This window comes from Xenopus tropicalis, chromosome 6 (assembly GCF_000004195.4).
Source record: "Xenopus tropicalis strain Nigerian chromosome 6, UCB_Xtro_10.0, whole genome shotgun sequence".
Taxonomy (NCBI): Eukaryota; Metazoa; Chordata; class Amphibia; order Anura; family Pipidae; genus Xenopus; species Xenopus tropicalis.
Window position 1 is genome coordinate 44,035,039 of NC_030682.2, and position 13,013 is coordinate 44,048,051.

Here is a 13,013-nt window from a genome sequence, read left to right on the forward strand (position 1 = left end):
TTGCTCAAGAACGCACTACAAACCTAGGAACCACCTTGCATACCTATGGCCCTAAAACCAGTTTATGCAGGTATCTAACCCCATACAAACAAGTTAACTGGTTCGTGAAAAAATGATTCAAACGTGTTAAGCGAGAGGCATCTGTGGGGGGTTTGCTTATGGGCAGGCCTGACCCGGCTTGTACTGAAGCACAGTCTGCGCAGTCTCTTCCCCCTCGCACGCCGCCTTCCCAAGGGCCACTAATTAAGGCTTCGCAGCGCCGCCTTATGACGTCTTACTAACCAATGAGGCCGTGCGTATGCGACTGTACGTCACTACCCGGAAGTTCCCAATGTCATCTGATGTGAGAAGGGACCGGCTTTTCTGAGCTGCTGAAGTATTGCAGCTCCCCTGGCTGCACGGTGAGTGATTGGCTCTTAATGCACTTGGCGCAGGCGACTGGTCAGTAAATGGCACATGTCAGGGACTCTATGGCGCAGCAATACTGTTTTAAAAAATACTTTTTATTTTAATGTATGGAATCTTTTATCACAAGGCAATGTGGCTGGGTTATAGAAGGTAACATTTCCAGCCCCATCAGCCTGGGAAGCACAGATAATTGATCCCATGGTGTTTGTGTTGTAAAGAGAAGTTGTGACAATGTATTGTTCCCTCTGTCCCCTCTATGTCACTGTTTCATAAAAGGAACAGTAACACGAAAAAATTGAAGTGCTTTAAAGTAATTCAAATATAATGTACTGTTGCCCTGCACTGGTAAAACTGGTGGGTTTCCTACAGAAATGCTACTATAATTTATATAAGTTAACCGCTGTGTAGTACTGGGGGCAGCCATTCAAACTAGAAAAAGGGAGAAAAGGCACAGGTTACATAGCAGGTAACAGATAAGCTCTGTAGACTGTAATTTGATTGTATCTGTTGATTGTACCTGTGCCTTTTCTCCTTTGAATGGCTGCCCCCATGGCTACACAGCAGTTTTGTTTATATAAACTATAGTAGTCTTTCTGAGGCAAACACACCAGTTGTACCAGTGCAGGGCAACAGTACATAATATTATTAATTTTATACACTTTCATATTTTGGTGTTACTGTTCCTTTAAACTAGGGCCCCAGAAGTTGTTGGGCTACAGCTGCCAGCATGTTTTAACTCTTTATGATATATTGAAAAATGCTGGGAGTTGTAATACAACAGCATTTGGGAATCCAAAGTTAAGAAACAGCGCACTATGGAGATGCTGCTAGCATTAAAACAGATGCAGCCTGCCGTCATCATCATTCAGCAAGTTATGTGCTGTTTTATGGTAATTTATAACAAACAATGGTCTTACAATAATTATAGTCAAAAGTAAAATTAGGTAGAGAACCTAAAATAGATGTTGCACCTTTCCAACCTTTATCAGCACTAAAAAGACATTATTTTACTAAAATGTAACTTTTTTTCTTTGTTTAAAAATTCCTCAGTGGGGGGATAGATTTATGTGAAGTGTGGTTATCACATATTTTGCTTAAGATATTCCCCCTGTCTCTGATATAGGATGGTAGTCTAATAACAAATGGGTCAATCTCCTTGCCTGCTCACAAAAGTTGCCATTTCTTGACACTTATACACCTGCCTGGTGGTTTCTAATGGTTTTATGGATTTTCGGTAGCATATAGAACGTGGGGGTCCTAAATGTTTTGTTAATAAGTGCTTTATATTCCTATTTAATAATAAGTTCTGAGTTGCAATTATCCAATATCATGCAGTTATATTCCTCCTAAACTCTATTGTTGGGTCTTTACATAATTGTATATAACTCACTCTCCTATAATTGTTTTAATGCCTCAGTTAAATACGTTATTTTGGGCCAAATTACATTTACCCCTTTGTCAAAGGGCTTGATAACAACATTAACCCAGTGTTTAATTTGGGTAATGGCTCTTCTCTCATCTTGGTTTAAATTACATGGACAGTTGGCAGGTAGAACTGTAGAAATTGTCTCATAACCACCAGAGATGAAAACTGTTGAGCTTGTGTTTTTGTGTGGCATAAATTTATCCTTGAATTGAATTACTGATTCAGGGGATATTGTAACTGGTTGAGAAAGATAAACCACATGACAATAAATTATTTTGATCACCTAGGTTTATAACATTCAATAATGCCTGGCCTTCCTCCTCAGTCCCCTTTTCCAATAATTCTGTCTGAGATATGCCATCTGTCTCTATTTCATTGACTTGTGGCCTCCCCTTCATGTTCTCTTGGTTCTAAAAAAGACTGGGAGCTATAGGATGGATTGATTTCTTGATTAATTGTTTCTATGTCTGATCCTTTAATATGTGAGGTCATCATTAACTGATCCTTTTTCTTCTCTAGCCCTGTTTGTACACTGTTCCTATATAATAGTCAGTTACATCCCTAATTTAGTCCACTTTCTATCAACTGTTTATATTTCAATTCTTTCAATTTCTATATTCTAAGATGTTGGCTTGATATTTGTGCATTCTCATTTATTTCCTTTTATTTTTTTGGTCATTTCAGATACACCTTTTTTTCCTCATCATCCACCAATAAATGCATCAATGGTAATGATTTTTGGTGGAGTATTCCTTCCCATTTAGATCTGGATGTCACACCATCTAATTAAATGCTGGAAGAACACAGTCCACCAGGATTTGGTCAGCTTAATCTGTTTCAGTAATTAAATCCAAGACATGGACCCTGCTTGAGCATGCGCAATTGAAGCTGATTCCCGACTAGCCCCAACTGCGCACGCTTCTGTAGGGTCCATCCTGTAGGGTCCATCCTGTAGGGTCCATATCGACAGTGAGACCCAAAGCTTTTTCTAATGGATGGAAGATGGTGCCTTGGTACTCTGCTGCACTGCTCTACCTTTTTAGCTCATGTTTCTAATAGGGTCACTTATCAGTGTAATAGGATGTGTGAGAAGGAAGAGGTGAGGGGGGTAAATGGAGGGCAATTAAGGGGGCTTTTGTACCTAGGGGGGGTTTAGTTCTTCTTTAAGTAAGGAGTAAGTTGCAGAAGTAGAGGATGTTGGCAGATTTTCATCTATGATGCCAATTGTAGGATGTATGTGTGCCCCAGTGCAGACACAACAAAGATTTGGTGGTTACATAGACATTTTAAAGACCATTCATCTTTTTAAAGGTTCACAGAATTGCTACACTGACTTCTCTGAAAAAAGATTAGTTGTGTCTGTAATTCCTGTGCCAGAGGCACGCAGCTTTCTGTTCTCTACTCTTTCCTGCTCCCCCCTCCCTCAAGAATGCTAAGAACTCCCTCCCTTAGGAATGTGGATCTGAGCCAATCAGCAGGAAGCTGGCTGTCAGGATCAGCGGGATTCGAACCCCACTTGGGGTGTTCCTGACGGCATGCATTTGCCTCTATAGCCACTGGAGGCATTTGGGCTCTGTCTGTTTCTTCTCTTGTCTCCTACTTTGTCTGCTCCCTTTCCTCCGCTCACCTCATTAACCTCATGTGTTTCCCATCTCCTAATCTTCACCCTTTATAAGCCTTTCCCTGACCATTGCCCCTTGCTTGGTCATTAATTGTCTCTCGTGACCCTGCCTTCGTGTTCCCTGTTCCTGTGTCTGTTCTTGTTCCCGCTGGTTCCAAGCTCCAGTTCCGTGTCCTGATCCTGCCTTGTTCCTGAGTCCTTTCTAGTCCTGCCTTGATTTCCCGGTTTTGACCTTGGCCTGTCCTTGACTTCGCTTGACTGCCGCTTGCCCTGACCTTTTGCCTGTTTTTGGATTCTGCCTCTGCCTGCCGTTCTACATTCAGTTTGTATATTCGTTGTGTGTTGGGTTACATCACTAAGTTTATTAAAGTTCTTCACTTTCAACATGGCCTCCGACACCAGTTTTGTGACTTATGGTTACACTCCGGGTTACCCAGTCTTCAGGCTCCCACCTTCCTGGTACTCCACAGCGTCTCCTCAGGGAGATCGTGACACTGGCTCATAGTCTTACTAACTGAGCATGTTCACTTGGTCTGGGTCTCGGTGCAGGAGTGAGGCATTATGGGAACTTTCAGCGTTTTTTCTTCCTGTTTGGCTTCAGATCTTCTGAACAGGTGAAATATGGGGAGACTTAAGGGCAATATTGAGACAACTGAAGGTATGCCTGCAGCTTGAGATTAACTCTTTACTAGCCTTTCCTTCTCTTTAAATGACAACTAATTTTGTCCTCAGGAGCTTATATGCTAGGGATCAAACTTAGTTTTCGCCAGAGCACTGTTTGTTTGGACAAGAGCAATCCCAATATACAGATCCTACAAGCTGCAAACCACCATTAGTAAGGTTTCGACTTATTCTTCCCTATGAGAGCCTACAGCAACCTGACTGCCTAAAGCAGACTGCTGTATGTTAAAAAATAAAAGTGGTTTGGAAAAAAATTGTGCTTCAAGTTATTTACAGTTGAAAACTGCCCAACTTTTGTTTAACTCCTGCAAGATGGACATCATCCAGTACATTGCCAAGGGTGCCCAACTAACCCAAAGATAATTGGCAGAACAACAGGGGATGATACAGGAGGCATAGGGGAAGTTTAGCATCTTGCTCAGTGTATTCCCAGGCTGGCTGTCTAGCTCTCCATGCTAGGAAAGAGCAAGGGACAAGGTGCGGTGTAGTAGTGGGCAGAAAACGCAAAGGTGTGGGCAGTGTCTGAGACTGGAAGCATGGATCCACAGCTATATACATCATATATGTACATATGACAGCATCTCCCCACTTACCTTCACTGTTCTCATGCTGGTGAATGCTCTCTGCTTTTTCTTTTGTTTGATTTTCAGTTGGTTATCTCTCATGCATTCTGTATTTAACATTGTTTCCCCTCATATTTGATTTACTAATTTCTTTTTTTTTTAGGCCAGATATTTTTCCTTTCTTCTTCACTATTATAATTTCCTGTTATCTTTTCTTTTTTGTCTTCCCTACTCATGTTCTCACTCTCCTAGTCTCATTTTGCTCTTTTATTTTAGCTCCTTTATCTTTTACATTCTCACTAAACCTCTCCTTTTCTCTGCCCCTTCCCTCCTGGTCTTTAATATCTCTTCACATTACTTTTCATCCTTCTTACCTTTTAATTTTCATCTGTTATACATCTCTTCTATTTTTTCTACTCTCTCTTGTGCTCTAACTTTTACCCTCTAATATTTTCTGACCCCTTTTTATTTTCTTTCTTCTTCCCCTTTCTGTCCTTCCCTGACCTTTTCTCCCCTTTTTTCTTCTTTCCTTTTCTCATTTTGACACTTGTTATTTAAGGCTTTTGTCTCACTCACACCTCCTTTCCCACTTCTTAACTTCCTTATTTGTCTCTCCTATTCTCTCTTCTACTCTTCATTTCAGCCAGATAAGAGTTGTTAATGACATTCTGCAACGGTGCAACATGGCAGCTTATCACCACTGTGAGCAATGTAATTGTATAGCTGAAAGTAGTTTAAATTTCTGTGTATTCCATGACCACATGTTTCTGAATTGTAAATTAACCATTTTCATGCTGCTCTAAAAGTGTACAGCTCTTATCCAGAATTACAGACTGTTCTGTGGCTGCACCAAACAGCTTGTTTAATAGCTTACTTGAGAAAAGCCGATCCAGAGCCACTTGAATTGTCACAATTACGGGCAAGCCTCATAATAGTGAGGCATCAGTGCGCCATTTTGAAGTGAAAGTGTCAAGTTTACCAAATAACCACAATATAGCCTATATATACAGGGGTGGTTTATGTGTTTAGCAGGTTTTTATTTTATGTTTTGACATGTGTTCTGCTTTGGTTCAGTTTCTGTATTGTTACTATCTTGTAAACAACACACCAAACAGGGGACCTGTCACCCAGACAAAAGTTGTATACAAAAAAGTTGTATAATGAAAAAAGTTGTATAATGAAAGTCCTTTTGAAACCAAACATAAAACACAAATTCCTTTTTTTTCATTGACCTATCCATACCCATTATAAAGGCATTTGAAAATCCCAGCTGTCAATCTTATATTGCCTGCCCCGCCTCTATGCCTAAGGCATAGAGATGTGGCAGTCAATTATTTTCACTTTCCATTCAGCACTTTCTAGATGTCACTGCACTCCTAACATCCCTCCTCCCTCCTAACTATTCAATTTGTATTGCATGGGCATCAGGTCCCCCATTTTGGCACATAAACAAGATTTTGACATGATACAAAGCTTTCCTTAAAGGAGAAGGAAAAGCTAAGTCACTTGGGGGTCCTAAAATGTTAAGCATGAGACTTTAATCGCTTACCTCGAACCCCGGGCTGGTGCCCCTGTTAGGAGAAAACAGCACCAGCCCGGGGTACCTGGAGCAATGCGCTTCCTCCTTCTGCCTGTGTTTTGCTAAGACTTACACATAGGCGCATGCGCCGTAGAGTGAAAAGCCGACTTCTCTGTTAAAGTTCGGCTTTTCACTTTACTGCGCATGCGCACGCAGCGCTACAGGAAGGAGGAAGTGCTGCTACTACCCCGGGCTGGTGCTGTTCTCTCCGAACAGGGGCACCAGCCCGGGGTAAAAGGTAGGCTATTGAAGTCACTTGAGGGTGCCTAACATTTTGGCACCCCCAAGTGACTTTGCCTTTCCTTCTCCTTTAATAACAGTGTCCACAAAATGGCGCCTGCCTTCTTGCTGTGATTGTGAATTGCAAGAGTGAAGGACACAAAAATTAAATAACAATTTGGAATTATTTCTTAGGGTGACAGGTCCCTTTGAAGGCTGTAAAGGTCTTAGTTCTTTTCAAAACTGATACCTTAAATGTATTTTTGCTTTTAAAAAAGCGGCATGTTTCCTATAGCTCTGTTTCAGTATATGATTATTTAGAATACAAAGTAAAAATTATGGCACCTTCAGTCCCATATACATGTCCACCTCTTTAAAGTGTCTTAATTTAGGCCTTAAAAGATTTCCTTGATTGAAGAGAGGTCTGTCTCTTGAGTGCTACTCTAACCATTTCCTGTAATCATATACTTAATGGCACTACTGATTTTCTGGGGTGCAAGTAGCATTATTCTGCTTGATTAGCAAAGTTTTTAGTAGAAGTGATAGCATGTTGGACAGATCACCTCAAATTGCCTTTTACTAAAGTACTTTGGAATAAGTCTGTTAAAGCTTGTGTGTGAAGTGGTAAATATTCTTGCAGTATTTGATTTTTATTTTTAAAGGGAACTTGTCACCCTAGGAAATAATTCCAAATCTTTCTCTATGAAGTTAGCTGAGCACTGTATAAATTATTTAAACTTTGTTTCTTTCAGTCCTGGAATTCACAATCACAGCAATCAGGCAGGCACAATTTTGTGGACTTAAAGGAGAAGGAAATGCATTTTGGAATTTACTGCCAATAGATTCGCCAGAACGCTATATTTATTCAGCAGAAAGCTTTACTATACCTGAGTTAACAACGCTAGAACTCCCCCCTGTTTATTTTCAATAGCAGCTGCCATTTTAGCTTGGTCTCAGTAGCTTCCATGCTGCAGATCGCACATTCTGATGGGAGGGGGGAGTGAATGCTTATGAATTCTTATGGTAGGCGGCAGGAGAAGGGAGAGAGGAGAGAGCTGCACAGACTCTGGCCCCAGGAATTAAGGATTTTTGAAAGAGAACAAATCTGATACCGAAGAACATGTTTACAAAAAAGGAGACAAGAAATCCTGTGTTTCTTTTGATAGAGGACTTTTCTGTGAGTGCTTCTGGCTGTATTTACATAGACCTTTCTGATAAAGCTTACTTAGTTTTTACATTTCCTTCTCCTTTCAGACAATAAGACTGCGGGTTTATTCCTGACACACAAGCCTAACAAAAGCTTAGGAATGATGTGTGGCTTTTTACCCATTTCTTGTAGTAACACACCTGTATAGCCACCACCTCTCAGCCACAGTACATTCCATAAACTCTTCATTATTCTCAGTCCTAATTTCATGTAATATATCTGTAAAGTTATTCATTCAGCCAGGTCAGCGTGTAGAGTATCTAGTAGTGGTTAATCTTAGGCAATTGGGCATGAGTAATCTTGGAAAGGTTTCACCTCTTATCCTTGTAATATTCTTTTCAGGTAGGAAGGTTAGCTCATGGTCCAACAGGCATGATCCCAGCAGCTTTCAACCTGAGGGTTCCACATACAGGAAGTTGGGGAAATACTACAGCTTGTCTCACTCAGCGGCAATCAGTCTCTCCTAGGGGGACTCTTCTCTGAGGAGGTGGTAGGCAGTGCATTTGTCTGCCTGGTTGTGGCACTGAGATCCATCCCAGTGTCTGCCAGCAAGATTACTTCTGCAGCCTTCAGAGGTACTGATTGTGAGCCTTCCTCCATCGCTTAAGTCACATCTGCAGCCCTATACATAAAAGCCTATCTTAGGCAGGTGTCATATGCAGAGTTCCCACATGTGCTCAAAGAGCTGTACACTACCACAAGAACACAAGTACAGAAGGCGTGCCAGACAAAAGCAACTTTATGGGCCATTAGGGCCTGGTGATAGTTAAAGGAGAATGCAAGTCAAAATTTAAAAAGCATACTGCCCAAGAGTCCTCCTTTTGTTTTGTAAAAACGCCACACTTTTGGCTTACCGAATCAAATATTTACTCAGTCACACTTACTTCACATTTTCTAGAACAGGCAGCCATCTCTAAAAAGGTATTCTCCCTTCCTTTCCCTCCTTGCTTCATACTGCACATGTGTTTCATTCCCTTCTCCCCCTCCCCTCTGCCAGATCCGCTTCTGATTGGCTGGCAGGCATGTGTAGCTCAGAACAGGAGACAGGTTCAAGTTACACACATGCTCAGAGAATAGGAAGGCTGCCGCTGGCACCTACAGGAAGGGAAGAGAGATTTCAGTGATGTCACTGTAGGCTTCACACTGCTGTAGGCTGCCAGTACCATATCTCAGAGAAGCAAGCAGGGATCTGGGATTTTAGATATGCAGTAAGTACTTAAAAAGAATGCCTTTAGACTTACTTTTAATTTATATTAACCTTTCATTGTCCTTTAATGAGTCTTTGAGTCTGGCTGTCTGGCTGGAGACTAGTCCTTCTCTGCATTTTGAAGGACCTTATTGCATGAGCTGCATAGACTTCTATTCATACGTTCTGTAATACAGATGTGTTTCCCTGGTGGATTTTCCAGATCTGAAATGGCTGATGTAAGATTTTCTGGATATGGGGTTTAATAGCTGTACTACTTTCATCAGTAAAAACAACCATAATAGAGACAACTGTCAACATTATCCTTGTATCGGGTACTGGTTGCTTTGTATGAAATCCTGTATGCTTGGTGTATAATCCCACTTATTGTACAGCTCTGTGGAATATGCTGGCACTTTATAAATACTTGTTAATAATAACATTTTCTCATATTGGTTTTTTTGTCATGTGTTATCCTTATAATTAGCTCTTTTGGGAAGTGTCCTGTTCTGTTTGGCAAACAATCGCAATTAATACAATACTGAATCTAAATGCACTATTTGATTTATATTTTAAAATAAAATAAGATTATACTGAGTCATATAGAGATAACATTCTGACTTTATGACTCACATTTTTTTCACATGCAAATTAATTTGATCTTTATTTTCTGCCTTCCAGCTTGTGGAAATCTCTGATACCCCTAGTTAATTTCAAAATAGTTCAGCTACAGCTAATGGGCCACAAATCAGAGATCTTTACTTTTCATTAGGATTGGCATGCATGTTAATGATGTCCTGTTGCATGTTTTAGTTGTGAAATCTGACAGTTTGATTACTTGTTTCTGTGTTGCAGCCTTGGAAGCCCTATTGTTTCTTCCTCAGCCATGGCGCTTGTTGCTGGTTCTGCTGCTTATCAGGTGCTCAGAGGTGTTACTGGAACGTTCCCCACTCAGTCTGCAACATTACTGGCGAGGGCCCCTGCTTTGTGCGCTCGCACTCTGAATAGGTGGGTGCTCTCTCTAGAGGCATTAGTAAATATTGTTTGTAAAGCGATGTGGTTGCAGATCTGTTGTTGCCGGAGACAGTGGCTCATCAAACTCTCAAACAGGAGGACTTTGTTACTGCAGTTCTAGGACCGAGCCCTTTCGTAAATAACCCCTTTCCATTGACTACACAGATAGTGGTTGTTTCGCATTTAGCAGTCATATCCATGTGGATGAGCCTGGTGTCTTGCACTAAACTACTACTAAATATTTCACTGTACACTTTATTGGTTTCACATGAAATGAATTCATTATCTGTATGCCCACTAAAAAAAAAACATTTCCTTATATCTCTTACCTGTGGGTTTATTTGACATAGGCGGAGAATGAGCTCAAGACGACAAACTGATCACTTGGAGAGGACTGCAAATACATTTAGACAAGAGGTAAGTGACCTTTTTTCTTTGAGATCTTTTCTTAATATTGATTTATCTGTGAAACAGTGCTGTGCTGTATCACTGCCTTTAGCTTTATCTTTATCTTAGTGCACTGTGTATTTAATATGCACATGGTTGGTAGGAAAGTGTTAGTTTAAGTATATAAACAGAATTATTTTGGAGGGAGATATGACTCATAGTCATAGGATCATTTTTAGGCACAACACATTTCTTCTTTCTGGCAGTTAGTTTTTTTTCAATTCCATTAAAGGGAATATAAACATTCACCAAATTTAATGTAAAATTGCTTAGAGTGCCCTTCTGGGACTTTTGCACTTACATTAGTTTTTTTTTAGTTGCTGCTAATATCATGTTTTTTCATAGTTTTTTTGCTAGTGGGGGTGGCTCGGGGAGATTTTTGAAAATGAGGCAATCCTCCTTTACATGTGATGGGGACCTGTTCCTATATGCTGTATCTCTTTATGATATAAGTAACAAAACATTTTCACAGTTTAACATAATTTATTTCTGAGTTTGTGGGGGATTACTGGGGTTTATTAGTTAACTGTAAGTAAATTTGCACCTGGGCAGTAACCTACAGCAACCAATCAAATGTTTGCTTTCGTTGTTCATCATGAACAAGAATATAATCATTTGCAAATGATATAAACCATATGTTTAATTGCAAATAGTACAAAGACAATATATCATATTATATTAAAATATAGGAAGTTATGACTTTTTAAATTTAATGTCAGCAACACATTTTGGTATAGGCAAGAAAAGACTGAAAAAGTTGTGTGATACTTGAAAGAGTGAATCCCAGAGAGTCTGAGTCTCTCAGAAGTAAAAATGGGGAGGGGTACCCCACTCTGTGAAATACTGTGGTAAATGTTGCAACAATTTAAGAATGATGTTGGGGATATCACCATCTACCGTACATAATATCATTAAAATCTCTACACAAGTTAGAACAATGGCTGGCCGTGATCTCCGGGCCCTCAGGTGGCACTGCATTAAAAACAGACCCAATTCTGTAGTAGAAATCACTGCATGGGGCTCAGAAATACTTCTGAAAACCATTGTCTGTGAACATTATTCTGCTGAATGCACAAATGTAATTCTCCCTTGCAAAGAAGAAACCACATATAAACATGATCCAGAAACACCGTTGCCTCCTCTGGGCCCAAACTCGTTTAAAGAATAAACAGAATTAAATATTGGGTAAAAAATAATTTGCAAATCCCATTCTCTTTTTATTTTACACAGTGTCCCAACTTTTTGGGAAACAGGGTTGTACTAGCAATTATTATATACAGGTATGGGACCCGTTATCCAGAATGCTTGGGACCTGGGGTTTTTCCAGATAAGGGGTCTTTCTGTAATTCGGATCTCCTACCCTAAGGGCCAGATACATGAAATCACGAGTTCAAATCCCGAATGGGATAAATTCGGATAGGATACGATAATTTCTTAACACAATTATCACAAATATGCTTACGAAAAAATCGTATTAGTTATGATAATATCGTATTGACGATCCCAAAGTCACGAAATTTTCTTACCAAACGATCGTAAAATGCAGGAAAACCTTTCCGACTTTGATCCTTCTGTGCATGATTTTGGAAGCCTCCCATAGGAATCAGTGGCACTCTGCAGCTCCAACCTGGCCCAAGGAAAGTCACGATACCGAAGCTTGAATGAATCCGAAACTTTCATACTCGGCGTGACAATATCATTTTGTCGCACAAATTGTGTCGCAAAATACGAAAAAGTCACGAAAATAGGCTCAGAGTGTTCATGGATTAATAAATCTGCCCCTTAGTCTACTAAAAAAAATATTTAAACAGTAATTAAACCCAATAGTATTGTTTTTGCTCTGATAAGGATTAACTATATCTTAGTTAGGATCAAGAACAAGGTACTGTTTTATTATTACAGAGAAAAAGGAAATAATTTTTAAAAATGTGAATTATTTGGATAAAATGGAGTCTATGGGGGATGGCCTTTCCATAATTTGGAACTTTCTGGATAATGGGTTTCCAAATAAGGGGCCCGATACCTGTATACCTGTATGTGTATATATGTACAGTGGTGTGAAAAACTATTTGCCCCCTTCCTGATTTCTTATTCTTTTGCATGTTTGTCACACTTAAATGTTTCTGCTCATCAAAAACCGTTAACTATTAGTCAAAGATAACATAATTGAACACAAAATGCAGTTTTTAAATGAAGGTTTACGTTATTAAGGGAGAAAAAAAACTCCAAATCTACATGGCCCTGTGTGAAAAAGTGATTGCCCCCCTTGTTAAAAAATAACTTAACTGTGGTTTATCACACCTGAGTTCAATTTCTGTAGTCACCCCCAGGCCTGATTACTGCCACACCTGTTTCAATCAAGAAATCACTTAAATAGGAGCTACCTGACACAGAGAAGTAGACCAAAAGCACCTCAAAAGCTAGACATCATGCCAAGATCCAAAGAAATTGAGGAACAAATGAGAACAAAAGTAAATGAGATCTGTCAGTCTGGTAAAGGTTATAAAGCCATTTCTAAAGCTTTGGGACTCCAGCGAACCACAGTGAGAGCCATTATCCACAAATGGCAAAAACATGGAACAGTGGTGAACCTTCCCAGGAGTGGCCGGCCGACCAAAATTACCCCAAGAGCGCAGAGACAACTCATCTGAGAGGCCACAAA

The 13,013-nt window shown here is 40.0% G+C and overlaps 1 protein-coding gene across 2 annotated transcripts in view; it reads left to right on the forward strand.

The window, feature by feature from the left end:
• The first annotated feature begins 343 nt into the window (after nucleotides 1-343).
• The window catches only part of oxnad1 (oxidoreductase NAD-binding domain containing 1), a 31,995-nt gene continuing 19,325 nt past the window's right edge, over nucleotides 344-13,013 (forward strand). The window contains 3 exon segments of one of the 2 annotated variants that reach the window (NM_001102858.1): nucleotides 344-401; nucleotides 9,746-9,898; nucleotides 10,255-10,321. In NM_001102858.1, coding sequence (NP_001096328.1) covers nucleotides 9,777-9,898; nucleotides 10,255-10,321 — 189 coding nt within the window. In that variant the 5' untranslated portion in view covers nucleotides 344-401; nucleotides 9,746-9,776. 2 annotated transcript variants of the gene reach the window in all.